The following is a 26,961-nucleotide window of genomic DNA, read 5'->3' as shown; positions in this document are numbered from 1 at the left end:
GTAAGTCAGTTCTTTTTCCGTCTATGAAAAATTCAGAGCTGAAGAACAGATTTTTTAATAAAAATGCTTGGCAGAATTTGGTGAAAAATCAATCTCATGCATGATGATGTAAAAAAAGTTGAAGTGAGCTTACTTGTGTGTCAAACACCCATCCACCCCATAATCCTTTACTTTCTGTGTTAATAATGCTTTAAAACCGTTTGATAATTGCATGCTTAAAGAACCTGGTCTTTCGAGGGATGTTGGAAAATTATATCTGCATGTTTTCCTTTCCCCTGGCCTCAGCAACAACCCCTATTCCCCCAAAAGCCTTGGCTAGTTAAACATAACTATTCGTGTTGTGAAGTAACTTTGATACCATAAATTCCAAGTGTGATTGGGTATACTCTAGCTTAGGCAGTAGACTTTATATACAAGTGGTTTGTCAAAATAGACAGTAGGATTGTGCAGTTGGAAAAATGGAGGTCAATTGCTACTTTGCCCTGATCGTCAGCCTGTTGTCTTTTTAAGCACAAACTTTCAGGGAATTTTAAGAAAAGTCTTAAGCAAATAATGTGTCAACACTCTCAAAGATGTCGGCCATTTTGTTTTGAGAAGAGAAATTGAAGTTTGTACTTAATGACATCTGTATTGCAATGGTAAAGAATGTATCCTATTTCTGCCAAGTTTGCATGTGACTGTAAAGGATTTATTGTCACTTTGTTTACATAATGAGTGTAGTGTGGAAATCAGGCGATCTTTTAAGAGCAAAGCCTTAAACTTTACTTTCCATCAGATCATGATATAAATGTAGCAAGTTAAAAGTCATACATTTACCTCCTTACAAATCTAACATGAGACAACCTGTTCTAAGCTCCTTAATCAGGAAATGGGTTATTTAAGTGAGAGTGTATTGAGGCTGACATGATTCTAGCAGAAATGTGATGACAAAACAGAGCTACCAAGGCAGACATTGATTTTATTGATCACTAAGGGCATGATCACAGTGGTAAAACAATGCTTGAATTGTATGTGCTGAAGTGAAGACTAACTGTTGCTTGTGGCTGTGGCTACATGTATATTCATGAGGGGGAGGAGTTATGACATATTTCATTCACTGACGCCCACTCTTTTTATGTCTGGTAGTAGTAATCTGCTTGCTCAGCAGTTGCAGCAGGTCGATGTTTCTTTTCCAAACTAGAAATATGAAACTTGTGAAAATCTTGGGAAATCCTTGAGAATTTTTGTTCAGGCAAAGAATTTAAGCCTGCAGTTCCAGTCTTTTCTAATACACTACTCGCTTGTTTGAGAAATATTGTGTAAACCTGAATAAGAATTTAGAATACTGCAAAATTCAGCTGCATCAGCTTTTTTGGGGGCCTCTGTACATTCTTGTGATAGGCTTTACTTTGACCCTTGACCTTGTAAGTATTTCAACCATCTGGGTAGTTTTGATGTTGATTGTTCTTTTGGACAAGTGTCTATGTGAGCTCTGCAGGGGATATTTTTGGCCCATTCAAAAACGTTCAAGCACCTATGAAAAACACTAATCCCTTACCTAAGTCACCTCATATTGGAATTTAGACTTGAAATATTTTCAACTCAGTAAGTCAAAGTGGAAGCATGATGGTTTACCACATAATAAACAGGGTAATATTGATCTTGCATTTGGAAATATCAGGTTTTTGAATTCCCACTGACAATGTGCTCAGTGCACAGGAAACGAATTAAACCTGTCACTTAAACTGGAATATGATTAATGCGGACAGATTGTGGGATCCCCAAACCCCGACCCCTGACCTCAGCCCAAGAACCAATCAGGAAACATTTTTTGCAACCCTGCTGACTTGGCATAAACCAATAAAATAAACTCAAGGAGGAGCTCAAGGTAAAGGTAATGGTGCTGTTTGTGGGGAGTTAGGGGGGACCTCTGCTGTGCAAGGTCAGCACACCAAGGAAAAGTCCCTGGACTTAGGATTTTCTTCTTTTCTACCAGGGTTGCTCCGTCAGCACCTTGCTAAATGAAGGAGCTTTTCTCAGCAGTTTTTCTCAGCAGTTTTTGGGGTTCAATAATTATGGGGCCTGTGATAGGATGTCTGTGTTAAGTTCAGTACAGAAGTCGGCTGACTTCTCTTGTGATGGGCTGAATGACTTTGTTTCTCTCAGTTAATTTGTAGCATTGTCTGCAGCTTTTAACAGCTCTTGTTCCATTCATTTTCTTTAGTTGACAAATGGATAGTTTTTATTAAGTTCTCTAGAAATTTGCAATCAGATGTTTCAGTCTCTTAACTTTCTTCAAACATTTCAAGCAAAAATATTTGAAAACAATGTTGATGTGAGATTTCAGAACCGAAGAGAGGAACATGTTAACATTAAATGCCAGGCTTGCCTCCTCTAGGGAGGATCCTTATGGCTCCCCTACCCCTCCCCCAAAAATGCTGCTTAAAAGAGCCTTTTTCTTATATTCTGGCTACAAGTGTCAAGATGATAATTTGGTTTGATGTTGCATTGCTGAAAATGGTGCAGTGGACATTTGCCACGTTATAAGTTGGTCAGTTTCTCAACTTTAAGACTGATAAATATCGTCAGTCATGCTTGGCGGCCTATTTACAAGACTTAACACTGGCAAATGTTCACTGTCTGGTGTTGATTTGTGTTCCACTGACCCCTTGCATGATTGTGCATGCTGAGCATACAAGTAAGCTTGTTGTCTTTGTTTTCTCTACGGACCAGAAAGTATTGCATGTTTTTAAAATCTTTAATTTTAGCCTTTTGTTCCAAAAGCAAGACTTTCCTTTTTTGTATCTGCCATGCATGAGATTGACTTGTATTGTTTCTTTGTTTTATGTCATCAGTTTTATTTGAGTCATTTGCCATTTACATTATGATTTTTGTCGATGTAATTTGTGCATGATTGCGTGTAAAATTGCTTGGTATTGTCCTATATGTTTAGTAAAGTAATGAATATGCAAAATCTGATAGGCATGTTTAAATTTTTTTTTAATTTAAATGAAAATTTAACTTTATAGTTTTCACTTTGCTAAAATGTGAAGCATGGGAAAAAAAAGCAAGAAAAAAAAGCATGTGACCTGCATGTGTCTGTTATGTGATGTCTTTGCAAAGTGCATGAATTTCACATTTGAAAAGCACGACTTCTCAAAAATATGTTTGCCATACAAAAATAAATATTTACAGTGTTTTGATTGTCTGGCAACAGCAACTCAAAATAATTATCATCATCAGCTTGTCCGAATTTGTTGCACAATTTGGGAATTTTATTATTACAGCTCCTAATTCCAAAGGAGATTAAAGATTTCTAATTTTTCCGAAATTCTTACTTAGCCCAACTCTGCCATTCTATCCTTTTGATAACAAACCACCAGTAACACAAGATTCACACAGTGAATTCATGAACTTTACTCTGATTGGGGGAAAAAATCATGTGATTCACAAGCAGGTCAGCCAATGAGCACTTTAAGTTCCTTTCTGCATCGTTATTAACCCCAAATTTACACGCTTGAAGTATTGAAGTTGGTGGGTAATCCATCTTTTTAAACAATAAAAGAATTTCAGACATTGTAATCATTGCTGTAAATTTGTCTGCTTGTTACAAATTAGTTTAGTGCAAATTCAAACAAATTTTGTAATGGTCAACAAAAGTTTCCATGGAAAGTGTGAAATCTGATAAATTCTGTTTTGGTTAACAAAAACCTGCGCTGTTTGAGCATGTCTATTTCATAATAGGATTTGCTTAAATATGTGATGATAAGTTGTAATTATTGGTGTCTGCACAACGAGGCCTCTTGCCATACAAAATTGGTATTAACTTCTGGATACACGTATCTTCAAATAAATTTGAAGTATCATGTTTGAACTCAAAATACCATTACGCCTGATAATAAAATGTGTTACAAACAAGATGGATTATCTCATACCAGAACTTCCTTTTCACTGTTATTTTTGTTGGTTTTAGTTGACTTTTAACAGCAGCTGTTGAATGAGTCTTTAAATTTAGAGGAATGTTTCTCCAAGACTCTGGCTTCCCATCATGTGACCTGTCTGTTCCTAGTCATGTGACTGCTCTCTCTTACTCTTCCTCAGCTGGTGGATCAAGGCTTTGGTACATGGTGATTTAAATCCACAATATTAATTGTTTTGTTTTACCTTCACTTCCTCCCAACCAAACTGATTCCTTCCAACCTGTCGCATCTGCCCTCTTGTGGTCAGCTGTACCCATTTTGTAAATTTCTTTTCAATTTGGTTCAATTGAAGTTTACTTTTTAAATAATTCTTTCTACTCTTGATCCTAGTGTGAAAGATGACTGAAGGGGGGGGGTTGATAAAAGAAATCATTGGATTTTAAACTTAATCATTCAAGCTGTAAATTTCTATCACTGGAATGTACAACCTCATACCAAACATTTTTAAACACCATTACAATTCACATTTTGCATTGCACAATCTTGGTCACATCCTGAGAGGCATAGCAAAGGAAGTAAAATGTAGTGGGGTCACTGCAACATGCACGTTATCCTTCCCAATCCACCCTCCTTGCATCCCATGCCTCCCCCTTAGTTGTTTTATTGGATTTGTTGATTCCCGGACTCGTCTTTGTTCTGTGTTTTACCCCATTGTCGTCTGCAACAATCATGCCTCTTCCATATTGCCTTTTTTTCGGAGAGAAAACAAAGTGCAGTGTGAGTGCTTATGAATGTGTGAAAGTGAGATGTTTATTTATTGGAGGGGGGGTATCAATATGCCAAAAGCTGTATTTGGCAAGGTATTCTTCAATATTTGAAAATTTCACTTGAAATATAATGTTCCTAACTGCATCTGAAATGATTATTATTTGTTGGAGTTAGTCACTCACACTTGCTTAAGGTATTACCATGGGAAATATTACGTCTACAAAAGTACCTTTAGTATACCCATCCGCAGTTGGATGAAGTGGTTTCAAAGAATTATAGAGAAATGATTTTCTGATTGATTTTTTATTGGTAAAGACCATTCCTTAAAATTACACAAGTGAGATATCACAAAAAATCAGGAATTACAACTCCAAGGCTTCTATCATTTGTGTAAACTCTTAGGTACAAAAAAGATACAGAGTGAATAAAAATTTTGAACAACATGCTAACTGTGTGTACTTGTATTTGTTTGCCTGAATTCCTCAAGAAGAGTATGAGGCAACATTTTGTTGTCATATGGCTGCCCAAAAATCTTCATTGTATACGATCCACAGGGGGCGTGCCCGTTTCCGAACTGGCATCCACTTTGTCATTCTCTCTTGGCTCTTCGTTTGTTGAGCCTTTGCTACCGTGCCCCCATCTGAACGAGATTTACATGCATGGGGAAGTATGGAAATACGACGATTGCACAACGTGCTCTTGTGACAATTCCACCACCAATTGCGTAATTGAAAGTTGCCAAGATCTGCCTTGCTCAGACCCGATCAAACTGGACGGCGAATGCTGCAGAATGTGCCCCTTTTGTAAGTGTTGACACTTGAACCCATCTGTAGTTGATTCAGTGTTGGCATTATATCAACATGATAATACATTTGAATTTGAAACAAGAATTCATTAGTATGCATTAACATTTCCAGAATGATTCTAAAATTCGACATTTTAATTAAAGTTTTCATATATCTGCAGTGGATGTTAAACAGTTATTTCACTGTCATGCATTGTGAAACTACTTTTTCCCCATGGGTAAATTTCTGACTGCCAATTAACTAACGATCCATTGCATTAATACAGATGCTGTTATAACCAGTTTAAATCCTGAACTCACCGGGGCAAGTGCCTCTGTCACTGAATCACAGAGCAGCCGCGTACAGCTCAACCTGGAGGTTGGCTTTGTGAATTCTAAGGACACCACCGCAATCCGTGGAGAGAAGCTTTGGAAGCTAAATGTATGGACGAGTCGAAGCCCCCGTGGTGAGGGGCCAAAGATCTCATTTGTTGAGCAGGCCTTTTCGAAGGAACAGCAGTCCACCTCACTGCTGAAGAAGAGTCCTTTCCGGTTCCGTTACATCAACTATGACATGGATTTGGCAAGCGAGATGTGTTCCTCTGCTAAATTTATCTGTGTGAGGTTTCTGAAGGGACCTGAAGCAAATCCCAGTTTCTTCTTCAGTGCAGAGCCAGATGACGAAGTGTTGACTGAATGTATTCCTTCCCCACCTTGCCAAGGTATGTGTGACACAAATTTTTTCAGTCACAGATTTTTACTCCAAACAGAGCATAGTTGCCAACTTTGAGAAAGAGCAGACAGTGCGAATGCGAGACCTTGAAAATAACGTATCAGTCTCGTGCTCAAGGCGCGAGAGTTTGAAGCCCTGTAACAAATCCATATCTGCCAATCAGAGGATTCAGGATTAATTAAGTTTTTATTTCCTGATTCAAACAAATTTCAGAAGAAACCTCTTCCCAGAAAATTTACTTATAACAACTTAAGATTCTCTGAAAAAAGTAAAAAAATTGTTGAGTTCCTGTTTTGTTAGTCAGACTGTACTTACCTTAACTTGACGTAAGAATTTAAGCAGAATATGCAAATAAAATTTTTATAAACACGGCATCCTTTTATATGTGGAAATTTCAGTGTTTAGCAAAGTCCAGCATCAAAGTTATTATGGTCTTTTCTTTTTTCCTATCAGGTGTTGTTGCCAGAGGTCTAACATGGAATTACAGAGCTGCGGATGTCATTGCTGGTCAAGCAAACCCTCTCTTCATAAATGCTATCGCTCACTTCACATCCACCAGTCGCAGCGTGTCTGGCACAGGCCTGTGGCGCCTGGGCATCTTTGGCAGCAGGAACGCAGATGGCACAGGGGAGCGATTCAACTATGTGAATCAGACGCTGAAGGCTCTTGACGCTGATATGCCCCTGATGCCTGGTGAAGAGCGTGACATTCAGTTCGCGGAGGCCATGGCACACTTTGATATCGCAGCTATTGGGTGCAATGGTTTCAATTATGCATGCATGGAATTAACAAAGGGGAATGATGCTACTCCAGATTTCACATTTTCAGTCTTGGATGACCTGGATGATGACAACATTTTAACATTATGTGAGATGGCAACTTGCAGAGCAGGTAACACAGTTTCAAAATTACTTGTCAGCTGTGTCAGATTAACCAAATTAACTGTTATTGTGTTTTGAAATATGTGCATATCAGCAACAAAGTAATAGTCCTGAAATCTTTTTTTTTTCTTTGTCTGCTTTAGTATCTAATATTATCGGAATCGACACAGAACTTCAGATGGGATCAGTAGTAGATGACCGGCCCATCAACCTCTTCAGCATCACAATGGAGGTCGATGGGGGCAATGTCGGGGCAGCTGGGAAAGACTTGTGGCGCGTCAGTGCCTTTGGCAGCAGCTCACCCCAGGGCCTTGGCCCAAAACTGAACTACCAGTCCCAGGTTCTGAGTGAGGAACAGCGAGACTTAACTCTGGAGCTGTTGCAGCCGATGGACCTGGGTCCAATTAATTTCAACTTTGACATGACCGGGCTGACCTGTAGTGAGGTGAGGTACATTTGCCTGTCGTTTGACAAACTGGAGGAGGCAACGACCGTTTTCAGCCTGCGTCCAGTCCCAGATGAAAGAGTTCTGACCCAGTGTGAACCTACGGAGTGTGATGGTGAGTGAAATGTTTTTTCTCTGGATAAACACAATTACAATTACAATTGATTACAATAAGAAGTTGGCATGGAACAATTCTTTCCACTAATTGTGCTTTGTAGTAACTGCAGATCAACAAATTTGTGAATGGTTTGTTGTATTTGTCTACAAAGACCAATCTCGCAAAGTTTAAATGAGTGAACTGGACTTTTTTCTGTTATCTCATAGCCGTGTTTGCTCGCCAGTTGTCATGGGACTACTTGTCTGAAAAAGTAACACTGGGCCTTAAGAGTCCCCTTACCATTAGCAGTGTGGTGGAGTTCACACCCACTGGCAAAGACGTCACGGGTGCCCAGCTCTGGAAGCTGTCCCTGTTTGGTAGTAAAAACAAGCAGGGAACCGGGCATCGATTCACACCTATTGAACAGCTGCTGACTGACGAACAAACTGCCACAGCGATGCGCTCCGGGTCTCCCCTCCAATTTGACAACTTAACCACAGAGTTCGACGTGGGCTGGCTAGGATGTGGAGAATTCCAATTCCTTTGTGTTGAGTTTTCACGCGGTGACAATCCCCAACCAGATTTCTACTTGCTGTTTGAGACTGGAAACAGTTCCCTGGTTGTCTGCAAACGAAGCACCTGTGAATCAGGTTAGTGTTGCTGCATTTTTTATGGAAATAATCAGCTCTTACATTTTGCAGTGATATAAATGTTAGTACCCAGAACCTTCAATGATGCATTAATGCACCATTTTCGTTTCTTGCAGTTTTGAACTTGGAAAACTTTCGAATTGAGCTTGTGAGGGGCTCTATTATGGATGGTCGTCGCTCCAACAGATTCATACTTCAGAGCTCTGTAGACAGCCCAGAACTAGGCATTGCAGGTGATGACTTGTGGCGCATGACGGCCTTTGGGAGCCAGAATGCAGACGGTAGTGGTGAGAGGTACTACGAACAGGCCCAGGTGTTGGACAACATTCAGCAAGACATGGGGGTGGAGGCGGGCCAGGAACTGAACTTTGGTAATGTGGGGTTCAACTTCGACATGACTGCACTGAGCTGTAGCCAGGTGAAGTACCTCTGCCTTACACTGGAGAAGAACCCCAGATCCTCAGTGGATTTCTCCTTGGCCACAGAGGATGGGCTCACCAGATGCGTGGAGCTTGAATGCGAAGGTGAGTTCATCAACTGAGAATGGCCTTACTGCCATTACACTTCATGCTGACTGCTTCCACACATTACTGAAATCCTTCAAAATCAGAAAGTTCAAACTTTAAAACCAGAGCTTGATGACTCCCTGCTTTAGGCTTTTCTTGAAATTGATGTGTTTACTTTGCAGTTGAAAAGTTTTGTACATGTTTTTCTAACCTCTAGGTGTCTATGCAGAGAGTTTAAGCTGGCAGTACCGGCCTGTAAGCATCACTCTTGGGCAGGACAGCCCCCTCATGATTGACGCCACTGTGCAAATGACTGACATGGGCAGCTCCCTCTCGGGGTCCAGCCTGTGGCAACTTGGCCTCTTTGGTAGCAGATCTGCAACGGGTGAGGGGCCGCGTTACAACCGTCTGCAGCAGATACTGAGCCGGCGGCAGGCACGTCTGGAGTACAGCCTTGTGGGGTCCCCGCTACACTTCAATGAGACCGGCATCACGTTTGACATAGGAGCAATCGGCTGCTCTGACTTCACCCATCTCTGTGTGGAGTTTGGCCAAGCGGAGTCCCCCAGGCCGCAATTCTCTTTCTTCACGAAAGCTGGCACCTCAACACTAACACAGTGTCAGAAACGAGCCTGCACAGGCAGTAAGTCCGAATCTTCACACTTTTTATTACATCCATGAATTACCTAATTCTCTTTTTCAGCTTTTGTTCATTGCAATTCAGAAGCATGCCCTCTGTTGATATCCATTCAAGAATCTTCTTAATTTTTAGAATGACTTGAAAGTTGTCTGTATGTTTTGATGATCACAGATGTTGGGGTCAAGCCACTAACTACCCAACTGCGCCGTGGATCAATCGTTGATAACCGTCCAATTAATAGGATCCGCATGGATGCAGCCATACAAAGTGTAGATCTTGGTGTAGCTGGCAGCAACCTCTGGCGTGTGTCGTCTTTTGGCAGTAGCAACAGCGATGGGACTGGCATGCGGTATGGTGAGCAGTTTCAGGTGTTGAAACAGCGACAGCAGGACAAAACTCTCCCGCCTGATGGCAGGGAGATGGACTTTGGACCAGTAGATTTCAATTTTGATATGACAGAGTTCGGCTGCGCCGAAGTCAGGTTTATGTGCTTGTCTTTCAGCCGTAACCCTGGTGCTAGTCTCAACTTCACGTTGGTACCCCAGCCTGATGAAAGGGCACTTACCAGCTGTCAACCAGTAGATTGTGAAGGTACGCTTGAAATACTGTTTCAAAAATTCAACTTGCTGGTGCCATCATTAATCATCTCTGGAAACAGTTGTATGAGTATTTATGAAATAATTCTCAAAAGTAATTTGTCTAATGTTTGTTCCCCGTATCTCAGGTGTGTATGCTGAGAGCCTTTCGTTCAGGCTTGACACCACGGACATCATCCTCGGCCAGAAAAGTCCTGTCATTGTGCATGCCAACGTTACATTCGCAGACATTGGCGTGGACGTGTCTGGTGAGCAGCTGTGGAAACTCAGCCTTTTTGGCAGTCAGAGCTCTGATGGTAATGGTGAAAGGTTCAGCAGTGACTCACAGATTCTGAATGAAGAGCTGGAGGGGCTAGCCTACTGGCGCGGGAATCCGCTTGTCTTCCCCGACAGCATCAGCCTGTTCAACATTGGTGCCATCGGCTGCAAGAAGTGGACGCATGTATGCTTGGAGTTTGGGCAAACCAACCGACCCAGACCACAGTTCTACTTCTTCACAGTCAGCCAGGAGCCCACACTGATAACATGTCAAGAAAGAACTTGCTCGTCTGGTAGGAGAACCATATCATTTTTATCGTGGCTTATGGATTTTTCTCATTTAAATGAAAGATTTGATGCCTGCCATACTGTTAGCATTTTGGCAATTAGAAATTTCAAAATGATTTTCATGAAGTCCGCATTTGAAGTTTGTTCAAGTGAATAGTGAATTCACAGATGTTGTGGTTTGTTCTTTCTGAATAGCAATTAAATTCAATCCACTGCAAACCACACTGAACTCTGGCTCAGTAGTTGATGACCGCCCCCAGAATCGTATTCAACTAGGCGTGTCAATTGATGGCAGTACAGTGGGTGTAACCGGAAATCGTCTGTGGGAGCTTTCTGCATTTGGAAGCAGCAACCCGGATGGCTCGGGCAAGAAGTACCTAGAGAACCGGCAAGTCTTGAATGATGCGCAAGCAGACACTACTCTGCTCCCGGGCGAGCCCTTGAACTTTGGAAATGTAGACTTCAACCTGGACATGACAGGGCGGGGCTGTGGAGAGGTGCAGTATGTCTGCGTATCCCTCCAGCGAAACCCCAGGGCATCTGTGGAATTTGAAATTGAGACTAACGAGACTACCCTCACAAGCTGCCAACGATTGGACTGTGATGGTGAGTTTAACGCTGCAATGCATGTATTGTCTACATTTCTCTCCTGAATTCAGATGCTGCTGCAGTTAATAATCTGAAATCCAGCCAAGTTTATGTCAAATATCAGCCCAAATTTTCAAAATGTTTTGTTAAAAAGTATTTATCGGTGTGTTTTGTTGAAGGTGTGTTCTTTGAGTCAATGAACTGGCTGTACGAAAGTGATCCTGTCATGCTCGGGGAAGAGACAGGTATGGAAATCCATGCCATGATCCAGAGCAAACAGGGCACACAGGATGTCCAGGGTGAGGGCCTGTGGCAGCTCAACCTCTTTGCCAGTCGCAACGAGGACGGCAGTGGAGAGCGAGCTGGCCTGAAGCGGCAAATTCTTGATGAACAGACTGCCGGCCAGCCTCTGATGGGCGGCACTCCACTCAACCTGCTCAATGTCCAGACCTCATTTGACCTGGGCCAGGTGGGCTGCTCTGATTATCTGTACCTCTGCCTCGAGTTCGCCAGAGGGAGAGTTCCACAGCCACCATTTTACATGTTTACGACAGCTGGAACGCCCACCCTCATCAACTGCCAACGCCAGCCCTGTCAGTCGGGTAAGAATTATTCCGTATTCAATGCTTGCTATTAAATGAAATGACTTCAAGTCTAGAAATTGCATCAAAATGTTTTGCCATTGAATGAGAGTGGAAGGATTGCTAAATTCATAGCTTATTCTACATTCTCTCTTCATAGCTGTCGATATTATTGATGTTGTGTCCACTCCCATCATTGGTAATGTTGTGGAAGAGCGCCCTATAAATCTGTTGGCATTCAATGTGTCTGCCCTCTCCTCCCTGGTCTCCTCCGGCCTTTCTGGCTCCAGCCTTTGGCGGGTCACCATGTTCGGGAGCAACAGCGATCGCGGTCAGGGGCCCGAGCTCAACCCACAAGAGCAAGCTCTTGTTGGTAGGCAGGCAGACATGGATTTGAAGCCGGGTGGCCGGGTGGAGTTTGGACCCCTGAACGTCAACTACAACATGATGGGCGTGGATTGCACCTCCATCAGCTACATTTGCGCCAGACTCAGCAAGAATCCCTCAGCAAGCATTGATTACCAATTGCAAGCCACGCCTGATGACAGTGTTTTGACAGAATGCCAACCTGTGGATTGCAGAGGTACTTCCAACTTTCACAACATCAGCTCTTTTAAGTTGATATTCACCTGATTTTATGCTAGTTCTTTTTGTTTTCATTAATGAAGCTTTTTACATTTGTCATTTTCAAAAGGTGTTTTAGCTGAGTCTCTGAGTTGGGGCTACTCTGCTCGTGACACCATCATCAACCAACCAAGTCCTCTCACCGTCGATGCCACCGTTGCAATGTCGGACAGTCGGCAGCTGTCAGGCTCTGGACTCTGGCGCATGGGCCTTTACGCTAGTCAAAGAAGCGATGGCTCTGGCCCACGCCTCAACTATACAGAGCAGATATTGGATGCCAGGGCAGCGGGAACTCCCCTTGCAAGTGGCTTGCCGCTATCCATTGCCAGCGTACAGACCAACTTTGATGTCGGCTCACTCGGCTGTTCAGAATTCACACACCTCTGTGCTGAATTTGCCCGAGGTGACAGTCCAGCTCCAGGATTCAAGTTTGAGATTTCAGATGGTGGCAGAACAATTACCGAATGCTTAGAAGTTGAATGTACTGCAGGTAAGACATTATGTAATGCTTAAGAATTCTAATACATTGTTTGTATCAGTAGCCTTGGAATTACACTGCATCATATATACATCGTGGTATATTTGCTCTAATATTTGCTGGTTACTTTATGCTTTACCAACAGATGTGATCCTGAGTGGCCTTTCTGCAGTACTGACCAATAATGAAGTTAAGGAAGGCTCTGGTAACCAGCTGAGACTTCTCGTTCGGGCCACACCAGGCAGGGATTCGAAGGGTGTGGCCGGTTCAGGGCTGTGGCAGCTGTCTGCCTACGTGACCCCTGACCCTTCGTTAGATACAAAGCTAGCCCTGCAGAGGCAGACTCTTACTCAGCCTCAGGAAGATCTTACTCTCCGACCTAGACAGATCCTCGACTTTGGCAGCGTGGAGTACAAGCATGACCTAATCAATGTTCTGTGCAGTCAGGCACACTACTTGTGTGTCGAGCTCAGCAAAGGAGCCTCACCAAGTGCGACTTTTAACCTCCTGACCGTGCCAGAGGGGAACTCCTTGAAGGCTTGCAATCCTTTGCAGTGCAAAGGCGTGAGAGTAGACCGTATCGACTGGTCCTATGAAGCCAGTAATATCATTCCAGGCCAGCAGACCCCATTCTCCATACAGGCGAGCATTTCTACGACTGATGACACCCGTGACCTCAGTGGCAAAAATCTGTGGCGGCTCGGCCTCTTTGGAAGCAGGAACCCAGATGGTTCTGGAGAGAGGCACGACTATGTCAGACAAACACTGAACCGCGATCAGTCCAGCACTGGAATATCATCCGGAGCCAATCTAGACTTGACTGACATTAACACACAGTTTGACGCAGGAACAGTTGGATGCACTGACTACCAGTATGTGTGTTTAGAGTTTGCAAAAAGTGATGCAGCTGATCCGGATTTTACCTTCAGTGTGACAGACCACAGAAGTGATGCAGGTGCTGAAGGAATGGTGTCCTGCAAGAAAGCACCCTGCAAAGCTAGTGAGTCCCAACTTTTTTCTCTTTTCCAAGCAACTGTATCATTTTTGTTGATAACAGTCACTGTGGTTATCACGAAAAGTCTCGTTGCAGACTTTCAAAAATGGTTAAATGCTAAACATTTTATTTCTTTTTGCAAAGGAGCGGAGTTCATCAACCTGAATGCAGCATTTACAGATGACAACCCAATCTTTGAAGACAGTCCAGACAATGAGGTCGGCATGTCTGTCCTCGCTCTTGCCAGTCTCCAGAGCAGTGCCATCATGGGGAAAAACCTGTGGACACTGAAGTCCTACCTTTCCTCAAATGAAGAAGGTAGAGGCCGGCAGTATGCTGTCCAAGAGCAGGTCCTCACTTCACCAGAGGAGCGTAATGAACCACTGGAGCCAGCCGGTGATCTGAGCTGGATGGATCTAAGGGTGCCACTGGATATGTCAGGACTTGAGTGTTCCAAGACACCATATGTATGCTTAACACTAGAAAAGAATGATGATTCAACAATGGACTTCACGGTGGTTGGAATTCCAAATGAAGATGTATTGACTGATTGTGTGGACATATCAAGCAGATGTGAAGGTAACAGTTGCTTTTGTTTTTTCATTGGAAGCAGTTTTATTTCGAAATCTTAAACAGTTAAATTTTGGTAATCAATTTCAGCAGATTGCCAATAAACCTAGTAAAATTATCCTCTAAGAAGAGAGTACAGTGCTACACAACACCTGTCAAAACTTCCACGTTAGGCTATTTTTGAAAGTCGAGCATCCCATTTCAATTAACTGTTCCATTTCTCTGACACCAGGGGTGGTGGCCACGGAGCTGGAATGGAACCATGAGGTGGGAGACTACATAGCTGGCCAGCCAGCCATGGTGAGCCTTGACGTGACCGTGGAAACTACAGAGAAAAGCCGGGACGTGGACGGCCTGCGGCTATGGCGCCTTGGCCTGTTTGGCAGCAGGCAAGCTGACGGAGGCGGCCAGCGGCTGGCTAGCATGGATCAGATTCTGGACCCCTACCGGCAAGCCAAGGAGCTGACTGGTGGCTCCCCCTTACAATTCACTGACGTCCCAGTGAGCTTTGATCTGGGCCAGCTGGGCTGTTCTGACTTCCAGTTTTTGTGCTTGGAGTTTGACAAGGTGGAATCAGCCCAGCCTGATTTTGCCTTCAAGGTTCAGTCAGGAGAGGACACACTAGTGTCTTGTAAACCTCAACCTTGTAGGGGTAAGAGATATGTTTATGATAAGCTGCATTTGTCTGAAAGATTTAAAGGGGAAAAAATGGTTTAAAATGTGGTTTATTTTCTGTTTTGTTAGTTCAGTGTTGTTTTAAGGATAGATGTTAAGTAAGATCCATTGGTTAATCGCATATATATATGGGATTGTTTAATCTGTCAGGAGTGTATCTAACTAGGTTGACCAGCACACCAGGTGTCATTGAACTCAGAGAAGGTAGCCCAACAAACACGATTGAGTTTTCATCCGAGGCCACCAGCTCACCTTTGGGTGGGGGTGTCCAGGGATTTAATCTGTGGCGCATGGCCGTCTTTGGAAGTAGCCAGCCCACCGGTGAGGGCCCGCGCTACGGCTTCCAATCCCAAGTCCTGGCAGGTTACCATGGAAGTTTGCCTCTCTCTCACGCTGGAGACCCCATTGACTTCCAGTCCATCAGGGTGGACTTTGATATGACAGGGGTCAGGTGCACCAACATGAAACATTTTTGTACTGAGCTGAGTAAGGACCCGGCATCCTCCCCAGACTTCCAGCTAATGGCCGTACCAAATGATGAAGTCTTGACCAGCTGCTTTCCCATACCAGCACGAGCATGCACAGGTGATGAATCTAGTTTAGTTACATTTGAATGCCGATTAAGTCTTTATGGAAATCCTAATTGATCTCCACTGCCTCATTCAGATATGCAGCATATGTGGAATTTGTTTTCACTGCGTTGTTGGTGTCTTTTACGTAGGTCTGGTTTTGAGCAGCATGGACTGGACCATGGAAAGTGGCAAGCTGACTAACGACCAAAACCAAGATTTCTCCCTCAACGTCCGTGTGGACTCACTGCCGGGCGGTGCACAAGTCTCGGGCAACCGGCTCTGGCGTGTCGGCATCTTTGGTAGTCGAAATGAGGATGGCACAGGTGACAGGCTCGGCTACCGGGCTCAGATCTTGGACAGGAGAACAGCCTCTGCCAGTCTCACACCAGGCTCCTACCTGCAAATGAGTGACGTACAAGCCGAGTTCGATTTCAGCCGTCTCGGTTGCGATTTGGAATACCAGTACTTCTGTGTGGAGTTTGCCAAAGGGATAAGGGCATACCCTGACTTCAATATGAGAGTGGAAGGTCAGAGGTCAAATGCACTGGTGGACTGTAAGATGGTTGAGTGCAAAAAACGTAAGTGCATGAATGTTGTCAACTTACACCTTTCCTTACGGTACAAAGTCATAATTGGAACATGTATTTTAGAGAATCTTAAAGCATGTTACGGGTGGCAATGCATTGTTTCATCAGGTGTCATTTCCTAGCAAATTCCTAGGATGCGGAATATTTGGGTTGTAACAATTAAATTTTCATTTTATTTTTCTCCAACAGCTGTCAAAATTGGAGGAATACAAACCCAGGTTGTTGGAACCAATGCACACTTGGTAGAGGGCAACCGCTATAATCGTGTCATGTTCACGCTCATTGCGGCCACTACCCCAGACAGTGGTTCTGTGGAAGGCAACAGGCTGTGGGCACTAACACTATTTGGCAGTGAGAACCCAACAGGCACGGGCACCCAACTTAACCCCCAGCGGCTGTATACCTTTTCCCGGTACCAAGAGGGGAAAGCTGCAGTCGGAGGTCAGCCCGTCATGTTTGGCTACGTGGACATTAATTATGACATGACGGGATTAGCGTGTGCTGATGTCAGATTCATTTGCGCCAGGCTGAGGAAACATGACAATCCAAGCCCTGACTTTGACCTGGTGGCCGTTCCTGACCAAAGTGTTCTAACTGATTGTTTTCAAGTAAAATGTGATGGTAAGAAAAGATATATCAGTCATTTTTCGAAACATGAACAACTTAAAAAAAAAAAGAGTTTAAATTAGGAGATGATATCTTTAAAATTTGAATTGAAATCAAACTTACAGATATTTTGCTTATTTTTGTGATATATTCAGGCGTCATTATTGAGGGTACACGTTTAGAACTATCTGGACCCAGTGAATTGGATGTTGGTCTTAATGATCTTAACTTTGATGTGACTGTGGTATCCAGTGGCAATGGTGCCGAGGTCAGTGGAAACAACCTATGGCGGGTGGAATTATTCACTGCCAAGAACAGGCAGGGAACAGAGGAGAAGAACATCCTTGATACCCAGACACTGTCGCCCGAGATGGCTAGCCGGGACCTACGAGCGGGCTCCATCCTGACGTTCAGAAACTTAGCCGCCCAGGTGGATCGCGACCAGATCCTCTGCCAGGAGGACAACTATCTTTGTGTCAACCTGCATAAGGCAAACCGGCCCTCGCGAGAGTTTACCCTGGAGGGGGCCTCGCCAGAGGCCCTGGTCCACTGCCGCAAAGTTAGCTGCGCAAAAAAACGTTAGTTTGTGGCATAGGATCAGAGCAGCTACACTTCGTGGCTCAGCTGGATCTAAATGCCTACTTGGTTGTCTAAACATTGAGCAATGTGGTGAAAGTATGGTTGTGTGATAGCAGTGAACTAACAGTGTCACATGGTGGCTGAATGCAAGATATTTGTGAGACAGAAGATTTTTTTTCCCCAAATTTCACCGTACTCCTGCTTTATTTGTCGAATTCTGCATGTATTTGTGTGTCCTCCCATGTTCATGTGAAATATCATGCCCTGAATCCTATTCTCTTCAAGATAAAAAAGATACCCAGCCCCTCCTTGAGATGAACAAAAGAAATTGGAAGCCAGAGTCTTGGAAGAGCTTTCCTCTTCTCTGTAGTTTATTCTGTTCTCAAATTGAACATTCTTTGTATTTCCGTTTCCGATTTCCCCTCTCCTGTTGGTGCTTTTTTACCTCACTTCTACTGTCTGCAGCTCCCAGTAAGTTGGTAAGTCTCTCGCCTAAATACTGTCTTAATTTATCATGCTGAAAATAGTTGGATAAAAAGATTCAGGAAAACTAACATCCTTTTGCTTTCTCACATAATGTGAAATATCAAATCTTTCCCTAATCTTTCTGTTCTTTTTGTCCAGAAATTGTGAGCAAAAATTAGGGTTGCATTTCCATGGTAAAACACAAACTGTTATGTGTAATTTTATTCCTTGGATAACTAATCTCTCTTTTTTTCCCCCCTTTTTACCACTGTTGATAGGTTGGACAGAAGGGAGAGCGGGGACAGAAGGGTGAGCCCGGTGCCCCCTTCGTGGCTGGCAGTGGGGTGAGTTAAAATATGCAAAGAAACTTCAATTTGTAATGAACTTTTATTCCTCAGGATCGTGAAAGGATTTTTTTGACCTCACTTTCATTTCAAGATGGCTGACACATGAATTTGGTCTGTGCATTTGTCTGATAGAACTTTAATTTAAATTATTTCTTTTCTTAATAGATCGGCGGAGGTATCACCGGGCCTCCCGGAGCACCAGGACCCCGTGGTCCAACTGTAAGCTTTAGTACTTTAATAGTGTATACATGTACATTATAGAAACAATACAAAGACAATTTACTGTAGTTTTGATAAGCTTTTGATTCATCAAACCAAGTTCAATCCAAAGACGTGGCCAACGTGGTTTTTGGTTGAGCTCGAAGTGGAGAAGTAAGTAACTTCCCCACCCCCTCGCCCTAAAAAAAACCCAAGATTGAGTATTAGCCACGGCAGAGTTTAGACACAGATTTTCTGAGAATTTTTTGTCACTTTCATTCAGGGACCACGTGGTGACTCTGGGAATTCAGGACCACAAGGCCCACAGGGAATGAAGGTATGTGGTTACAGGTTTTAAGAATCTTTCTTCATTTTTCTGATGCGGTCAAGAGGACTCCTCTGCATTTGTTTTCTGTGTTAAGTTTGTTTAAATGATTTACTCCAAAGACGAATTCAGGACATCTCAAAGCGCTTTGATTTAATTCAGCGAGAAAACTTCAACAATGTTGAGTGGCTGTCAGTTTCACACATAAATTCAATGAGCCTAGTACAGTTAACCAACAAAATAGCGGAGTAAAGAAACACTGAAGTCTTTTCTTGCTCAGGCTTTTATTTCAAGAGAATAAGGAAGGAGAAAAGCAAAAACTGGATGTCTTCTTCACTGCTCATGATGACAACAAATTTTAATAGTCATTTTCAGTAACGTTGAATCCTATGTCACTGTTAAAAAACTCCTTGATATGTGTTTAATCTTTTGTTCTTTGTCCTGTAGGGAGACCCTGGTGTCAGAGGTATGATTGGCTTGCCTGGACCCCCAGGCAAACCAGGCCCACCAGGAAGCCCAGGAACGGTAAGCTCTCTCCAGCATTGTGCAAATGTCGGTCAGTTTAATAGGGATTTAGGTTGGCGTGGTGGCTCTTTCCTTACCTTCCACCTCTGGTTCAGGTTCAATTCCTGAATAATTCCACATGTGGATTGGGTTTTCTGTCCCTGTCTGATTTTGTAGGTGTTACACAGAATATTTCTCTGGGGTTTTCCTCCTGCTTCTTAGGAGTTATTGCTTCACATTGTCTCCTCTCTATAGGTTTCTTCAGGCTTGGAACTACAATGCCTTGGGCACATCTTAGGAATCCTTGATTTTATTACAAAAAAATCATAATGAAATGCCTTCAAAAGCTTTTTATTGGCTTTTTTTATAACATCACTTTGGATTTAAGCGTTTTATACTCATTTGTAGTTTAATATTATTTTTTGTTCTTTGTTTGTTTTTTTTTGTAGATCTCAGCAAGTGCTAATGTTGGACAGCAAGCCTACAAGGGTGTTCTACCTGGTGGATACCAGTATCCTCAAGCCTCTGTTCAGGTGAGTTAATACAGAAATCTCCCGTTAAAGAGTCATGTTAATTTCTATTCATAAGTGGTGATCATCGGCTCCTCACCCACCCGGCTCAAGTCTCGAAATGGTTCATCAAATTACTTCCTCCGTTTCGAATGAAATTTCGTGATCTTTTCCAGAAAGTTGATGTCTCTAGCTTGAATCAGGCTTTCACCTGTATGTCAGCCCTTTGCAGCTGAAAAATAGCACCCTGGCAACATCCCACCTTTTATTAATTAGCAGTCCTTGAAATGTGAGAATCCCCATGATAATGATGTATGCTTTTGGGCTTCAGGTGAGCTGTTTGGGCAAAATGTAGTGGACCTTTTCTCTGCACAAAGCTAGAAACTTTTTCTCGTATTTATTTTGCGGAATGGAAATATTTCAGCAAGGAATTCCTGGCAAGAAGAAATTGGCCTAATAAATATATACTATTTGTGTACTCATTTTTTCTTGTTTTATTTTTAGGGACCCCCTGGTCCACGTGGTCTCCCTGGTTCCCCAGGTCAAAGGGTAAGTTTAAGGAGATCTTTGACAAAAAGTACTATATACAAGATCTTCTTAAGGATGCTTGAATTGCATTCAAGTCTACCTGTTGTAATTTACACAAGTTATGGTGTGCAATACAGATTCTTCTCTGTTAGTTTCTTATTCATTGATAATTAATTATCAATGAACAATAATTAAAATCCCTAAAATTGAGAACCCACATGCTTTCTCAACAAGAAATAGGCAAGTGTGTAAGAAAATTGATTGTATTTCAGCATTTGGGCAACTGAAAGCAAGATGTTATTGTACCTCTGCCACTTCTTTGTTTCAGGGAGCACAAGGAATGATAGGACCCGCTGGCCCAACTGGAGAACCAGGATCCCCTGTAAGTTGGACGTAGTTTCAGAGATAGTTTAAGAAACCTACTTTTCATGTACAAGTTAAGACAGTTGTGGGGGACCTTCTTGGTAGGTAGGCTGGCTGGAAATGGCCCACTTGGAGGGCACAAAAAGAAATGGTGGAGACTTATAGGGGCCCCCGTCTTCAAGGCCGCCTTGCTTTCCTGTTTCCCACCCACTCCCTTCCCTGAGATCCCTGAAAGATCAGACACACAAACACAACTAGATTAAGATATTCTTGGATAGTAAATGATTGTTTGAAAATGATATTCAAGGATTAATTAGCCACGGTTTTTGTGTGTAAATGGTTTTTGCTCCAGTTGCAACTGCTTTGATAGGATACCAGTCATGAAACATCTTGTATTCTTTTTCTTACTTTCAGGGACCGGCAGGACCTGCTGGACCCCCAGGACCCCCAGGCAGAAATGGAAACGATGTAAGTGAAATGCAGTTAAACTCTTGATAATGAGGGCTTGTGCATGAGAAAGTCACTTTTTATTGTGATTCTTGGTGGCTCTTGTGCATGTGGGCACATGATGCTAACTGTAACATTCTTATACTTGAAGGTGGTATAAAGGCTGTCTCAGAAGAGTAGAAAGAGCAATTTTCAGTTTGCCTGTTCCAGTGCCTTTGAAGTTTTCATGGTCTGTAATGTATGTCTGTTTGGTTGTGAAAGGGTGATGATGGCAAAGATGGATCCCCAGGACCTGCTGGACCACCAGGAGGAACAGGAGCACGTGGTGCTCCAGGCAGACCTGGCAGCCCAGGAATGAAGGGACATGCTGGATTTGCTGGTCTACCCGGAATGAAGGGAGACACAGGCTCAAAGGGAGACCGCGGCGCAGATGGTGCAACTGGACCCTCCGGAGCCCCAGGACTACCTGGACCAGCTGGACCACAAGGAGAGAGAGGACGCACAGGATCTCAGGGTGAGCAAGGACCAGCCGGAGCAGATGGCTCACCAGGATCACAGGGACCATCTGGACCACCAGGACCCACCGGTGCTCCCGGCATGCCAGGAATTCAGGGACCCAAGGGGGATGCTGGCAGCCAAGGAGGCCGCGGACCTCAGGGTGTTCAGGGCGTACGAGGTGAACGTGGATCTGATGGTTCTCCTGGAGCCCCTGGTGCTCCGGGATCCCCAGGACGTGATGGCAGCGTTGGAGCTAAAGGACCTGCTGGTGCTGTTGGACCAATGGGAGCGCCAGGCTTCCAGGGACCCACTGGACCCCCAGGACCTGCTGGAGCTGTAGGAGCCCCAGGTGCTAAGGGAGACCAAGGAGCACCTGGTGCACCAGGTGATCGTGGTGAGGATGGACCCCAAGGGCCTGCTGGTGCGACTGGACCTCAAGGAGCCCCTGGAGAAGCAGGACAGGATGGACCAAGAGTAAGAGAAATTTCATATTTGCCATGGCATATACCCCGTAGCAACAACACAGGAGAAGTTTAGCGTTGGCATGGTGTCTTTCATGTTCTTGCCACAATTTTAGTTCCCCACAGTTTATGAGTCATTACTTGAGGGGAAGGGCAATGGCAATGAACCTGTAAATCCATTGGTAAATGTAATCACTAACAAGACAAAACAAAACAAAAAGGAACAAAAGATGTGAGTTACAGGTGCGAGGTGTTGAACTCATTTAGCGATCAAACGAAATATCTTTTAATTCTTTGTTTTTCACCTTTCCTTTGTCTCAAGGGTGCTCGGGGATCTCCTGGTGCAACTGGCCCCATTGGACCTCCTGGTGAACGTGTGAGTATCTTATTGATTTTGCATTTTCTTTTGGGGGAGGGATTCGTAAATGAGAAGGCTTACGCTTATTGGAAACACATAATTTACCAGCTGAAAGCTTCATCAGAACCTAAGAGTTGTGTGTATGGATACACAAATGCAACATCAACTGAGCATAAAAGGAGGTTAGAATTGTGTCAAAACCTAAAGCGACTCGTAGACAAAAAAGTCTTTCAAATTCAAATCGATTTCCCATGAAATTGGAACCAGGTTTCTCTCTCTCTCTTAACTTAAATCGGCTTTCAGATGATATTTAGAAACCCTTCAAGTAGTGGAAGACTCATGGAAGGCGTGTGGCACAATTGAACCAATTTGTTTTTGTTTTTTCCCCTTTATCAGGGTGCTGTTGGCCCCATGGGACCTGCTGGTGCCCCTGGTGCTCCTGGACCAAAGGTAAGGCCTTGTTCATCTCATCTGGCTATGGCTGCATGAAATGTACATGTACATGTAGGCATTCATGGGGAGCTGCTGCTGCATCCACTAGCTGGTGGTGTCTATGGGTGCCTGTGTGTTTGTGTTAACCACAGCCATAGCTTTCAGACAAAGCTAAAGGAATTTCTCTTTATTCAATTCGGACTCAATTTTCCATGCTCTTTGCAGTTTTTCAAAGATATTTAAGTTACATACACTTGCACATATGATGTCAGGCCTTGAATTCGGTAATTTTAGGGAAAGTGGCTGTTTGGCCTTGAATCGTGCAAAATTACAGAGGGCATCATTGCTGACAACTAGGGCACAAGGGTATTTTTCCATTTTTTCTGAACACAGAAAACACAGAAGTCAATATGTTGTTCTTAAAAACTTTTTGACAGTTGGAACACCACACATGTGCTCACATATTGCGATTATTCTTGATTTCCTAGCGCATACGTCAATGTGCCTTTTGTACAATGTGTATTTTGTTAAGTGACTTAACTTTTAATACAAATAAGATCTGCCACTCGTACACATACTAGAATGTGAGTGAATCAATGTAGACATTCATTTCTGCTGCATGGGTGGCGCTTCCTGAAGTATTGACACACTCAAAATTAATGCGTAGTGCATACAGCTATGTACATGAACATGTGCAAGTTGTGCAGTATAGTTCTGGTATTCATACATTGCACTTGGGATTGCAAAGCTAAATTCGGTTCGTCAGCCACCCGTGTGTGGCTGATTTAGTGAAATTTGAAGACATCAATCACGCTTACATGACATCCAAAAAATGCAGTGCCAGTGTGTATTTTAACTGGAATCGAGGCGTATTATGGGGTTAATGGATGTTTTTGCAAAAAGGGTGCGGACGGTTAAGGTCATAGGGCAGGGCAAAACTGGCTGTGAAGAAGGCAATTTTTTGTCAGTCAAATTGGCTTGTAAGAAGGGCGATAACACCACTAGCTGTCGTGGCTGTTGTTCAGATCAAGTCCTGTAATGTAATGTCAAAAGCATTCAAGTGATCTTAGCTAGTTTTGGTCGGGCATGAGGTTAGTAGATCTGCAGCAGGCATGGATCAGTGCTTTTGCATGGACTGTTTCTCCTTTGTATTTAAGTTACGTCCACAAAATTCAGTCCATCGTCTAATTACTGAAGCTTGCTGAATTATGAACATTGACGTGGCTGTCTTCTCTGATTTTAGGGCAACTTGGGAGAGAGAGGCCCACGGGGAGAGCAGGGAGCCAAGGGTAACGATGTAAGTTCTGTAATATCTATTTTATCAATTTTGTTGCATTTTGTACCTTTTTTCTAACCCTTATACCACAAATGATGCAGCAGAGTTTGAGAGTGAAATGGGGGGAATGGTGCTTTTTGGTTGTCGTAGGGAGCCTCAGTCAAGAAATTTGGTCTTATATTCTTGGTTTATGACAGACATTTTTAGTAAAAAACTTCGGCTTGTCTATTTTCATTTACTTCGAGTTCACTTATTTCGCATTTTAAACAGGGTGAGCCAGGCCGTCCAGGAGAGCCAGGAATAGCAGGACCAAGAGTAAGTATCAATGACCTTTTTATCCCATTGAATGCAATAACTTGGAATGATTTTTGGGTGATTGTGAGAATCATGTTTTTTTCTCCTCAAAGCAACTTTCAGTCAAAATTGTTATTAAGTGTAACATGATATTTTTCAATCATTTCATTTGTTTTTAATTTCCAAAGGGATTGACCGGTGCCCCAGGAAAGGAGGGACGTGATGGCAAGCCAGGACCACCCGTTAGTAAAATTTCTCATTATTTATTTGTGGTACTTTATCAAAAGCTTTTGAGATTTTCAGTGCCCGTTACTGTCCTGGTTCTAGAACCTGGAATTAAGTTAAAGTTTGCACATTTGTTGCAATTAGTTGCATTGTGAGTTGTTCACAGAAAAAACGGTCTGAACGCCCCTCTAGAAATCTCTGTTGGTTTCCACATTCATCCTCGATCAACCTGTGCACGTGGGACTGGTCTACAGCTTCCATGCACTTGTTATCATGCAGTCATGTCACTTGGCAACAGGAAATGGTGGACTGCAGAAGCTCAGTGATTGCCTGTAAAAAGTCAGCACATAGTGGGGGCATCCTGTGAAATGCTGTGAGATTGGCACGTTTACATGGCACATATGTAGAAACCAAGTACTGTTAAAAGTGTTCGCGATTAAACGGTATACGACGGTTACGTTTAGTTTCAAGGATTTGGTTTGATACCGTTTCTCATTCCTCAATACTTTGTTGAATTGTAGGGCCCATCTGGTGATGACGGACGACCAGGAGCCCCAGGTGCCCAGGTATGTTAATTTTGTTCTATTTGATTTTTGGTTTTGTTGTACAGCTTTCTTTCAGAACCATAAGTTACTCAGATTGTGTCGGCTTTAGCTTGGGGGGGTTGTCTATATTAAATGGCAGGCAGTATTTTAAAAAAATCAAAACATATCCAAGGTTTTATTGAAAATATTTTTAAATTGCCTTCGGCTCTAAACATGGCTACTAAGTATTAAAAATTTTAAGACTCAATTTCCTTTTTTTAATCCTTGCACAGGGACAACGCGGACTTCCAGGCATCCAGGGTCTACCAGGAACTACTGGTTCACCAGTAAGTTAAACTCTCAAGTCTGTTGTATTTTCCGTAACAGCTTTGAGCGTACGACTTTCAGTTTAATGAGCAGCTGCTCTACCAATAACTTATTATACCACATTGGGTATAACCATTCAACAGCTCTTGGTAGGAGGGAACAAACAGTTTAAGCAAAATTATGCACAAGTGTTTGGAAAATATGACTTTAAATTTTGCAGCTGCTGAAAGTGTCAACGTGTTGCATATGTATAGGGGGTGTCAACATGTTGCATATGCATAGGGGGTGTAAACATGTTGCATATGCATAGGAGGGTCAACATTTTGCACATGCATAGAGGGTCAAGAGGTTGCTACCATTTGAAATTTGGAAATTTTTTTCTTAATGACAATTTTTCTTTCCAATTTGCCAGGGTGACCGTGGAGCTGATGGTGCACCAGGACCCCAGGGAGCTCAAGGAGCCACAGTAAGTGCAAAGTTTGAATGCCCTACTACCATTTTTCCCTTGCCGTGCATCCCTTAGCAAAGGCTAGCTACGCCACCCGTACCACTGTTCCAACTAAAATGCACAAGCCTCTCTTCAGTATCGCAAAAGAGGTATCACGAAAGAGGATTTTTTGTACAACTTCCCACTTCCCGGTCATCACATTTCATTAAGTGGACTGAATAGTCCTGTACAATCGGACAAATGATGGTGAATTGACCAGTGAAAAATGTGATCTCACTTGTATTAGACATGTTTAATTGCTAGCAGTATTGCCTTACATGGAACTGTTGCCTGTTTGATAAAGTGTTTTCTTAATACCAGGGTGAACCGGGCAAACAAGGAAACCCTGGACCTGCTGGACCAGCTGGCGCAACTGGTGCCACTGGAGATAGAGGACCAGCTGGTGCACAAGGACCCGCTGGACCAATGGTATGTTGAGCTTGCTTTGTTGAATCCTCGAGGGAAATAGTTTCCACTCACATAATGTCCTTTGAATTTCTACCGGCATACTGTCCTTTCAAAATATGTGTATAGTGCATATATGCGTTTGTCAGCTGATGTACAATTTACCCAAAGAATTCACCATAAACTGTTTTTCATTTATAAGGTAATTATTTTTTAAACAAATGTGTAACATGTATGCGTTCTTGGAATGCAAAATTCCATTTTTTTTGGCACACGGTGAAATTTTGTTAAGGTTTTGTGAACGATTTTCAAACTTTTTTGTTTCAATTGTTACGTAGGGCCCACCTGGACCAACTGGAGTTCCAGGTGATGCAGGACCTGCAGGAGATGTTGGAGCACCAGGAGACTCTGGACCAGCTGGACCTATTGGACCACGAGTAAGTAACTGTCCTATCTGACACCTTTTTTGAAAGGGCATTTGACTAGCCCAATCCCCTCAAAAAAGAGCATTTTTCTCGTTAACCAATTTCCCCACATTTGCAATTTTCCCATCTTTTCTGGTCCCATACATTTGTTCCAACTTTTTGAT

The 26,961-nt window shown here is 43.1% G+C and overlaps 2 protein-coding genes across 2 annotated transcripts in view; both read left to right on the top strand.

The window, feature by feature from the left end:
• Positions 1-26,961, top strand: part of LOC110978065 (uncharacterized) — a 37,765-nt gene that overhangs the window by 179 nt on the left and 10,625 nt on the right. The window contains exons 2-21 of the mRNA XM_022232735.2: positions 17,865-17,878; positions 18,143-18,208; positions 18,377-18,430; positions 18,693-18,746; positions 19,182-19,259; positions 19,688-19,771; positions 20,252-20,296; positions 20,604-20,657; positions 21,053-21,106; positions 21,347-22,057; positions 22,367-22,420; positions 22,799-22,852; positions 24,078-24,131; positions 24,381-24,425; positions 24,593-24,646; positions 25,151-25,195; positions 25,447-25,500; positions 25,893-25,946; positions 26,289-26,396; positions 26,711-26,809. Of these exons, the coding sequence (XP_022088427.2) occupies positions 17,865-17,878; positions 18,143-18,208; positions 18,377-18,430; positions 18,693-18,746; positions 19,182-19,259; positions 19,688-19,771; positions 20,252-20,296; positions 20,604-20,657; positions 21,053-21,106; positions 21,347-22,057; positions 22,367-22,420; positions 22,799-22,852; positions 24,078-24,131; positions 24,381-24,425; positions 24,593-24,646; positions 25,151-25,195; positions 25,447-25,500; positions 25,893-25,946; positions 26,289-26,396; positions 26,711-26,809 (1,835 nt within the window). The remainder of the gene's footprint in view (positions 1-17,864; positions 17,879-18,142; positions 18,209-18,376; positions 18,431-18,692; positions 18,747-19,181; positions 19,260-19,687; positions 19,772-20,251; positions 20,297-20,603; positions 20,658-21,052; positions 21,107-21,346; positions 22,058-22,366; positions 22,421-22,798; positions 22,853-24,077; positions 24,132-24,380; positions 24,426-24,592; positions 24,647-25,150; positions 25,196-25,446; positions 25,501-25,892; positions 25,947-26,288; positions 26,397-26,710; positions 26,810-26,961) is intronic.
• LOC147798281 (uncharacterized) lies at positions 7-17,858 on the top strand. The gene is made up of 21 exons (XM_087140452.1): positions 7-4,099; positions 5,222-5,470; positions 5,739-6,173; positions 6,638-7,075; positions 7,209-7,625; positions 7,835-8,257; positions 8,374-8,781; positions 8,981-9,406; positions 9,575-9,994; positions 10,128-10,550; positions 10,741-11,151; positions 11,313-11,735; positions 11,875-12,297; positions 12,409-12,828; positions 12,962-13,816; positions 13,955-14,389; positions 14,613-15,032; positions 15,206-15,640; positions 15,777-16,205; positions 16,404-16,835; positions 16,976-17,858. The coding sequence occupies exons 2-21, from the start codon at positions 5,323-5,325 to the stop codon at positions 17,401-17,403; spliced, it is 8,649 nt and encodes a 2,882-aa protein (XP_086996578.1). The 5' UTR covers positions 7-4,099; positions 5,222-5,322; the 3' UTR covers positions 17,404-17,858.

This window comes from Acanthaster planci, linkage group LG08 (assembly GCF_054643075.1).
Source record: "Acanthaster planci isolate LZ-2023a linkage group LG08, COTS_SCS, whole genome shotgun sequence".
NCBI classification, from domain to species: domain Eukaryota; kingdom Metazoa; phylum Echinodermata; class Asteroidea; order Valvatida; family Acanthasteridae; genus Acanthaster; species Acanthaster planci.
This window is presented reverse-complemented; position numbering and strand designations above follow the sequence as displayed.

What these genes read in the sequence shown, in the direction of transcription:
- LOC147798281 (XM_087140452.1), top strand. Translation starts at nt 5,323, where the DNA reads ATGCATGGGGAAGTATGGAAATACGACGATTGCACAACGTGCTCTTGT. An exon ending in CGTGGAGCTTGAATGCGAAG is followed by an intron (nt 8,782 to 8,980) that starts GTGAGTTCATCA and finishes TCTAACCTCTAG; the next exon opens with GTGTCTATGCAGAGAGTTTA. An exon ending in TTTTCAAGTAAAATGTGATG is followed by an intron (nt 16,836 to 16,975) that starts GTAAGAAAAGAT and finishes TGATATATTCAG; the next exon opens with GCGTCATTATTGAGGGTACA.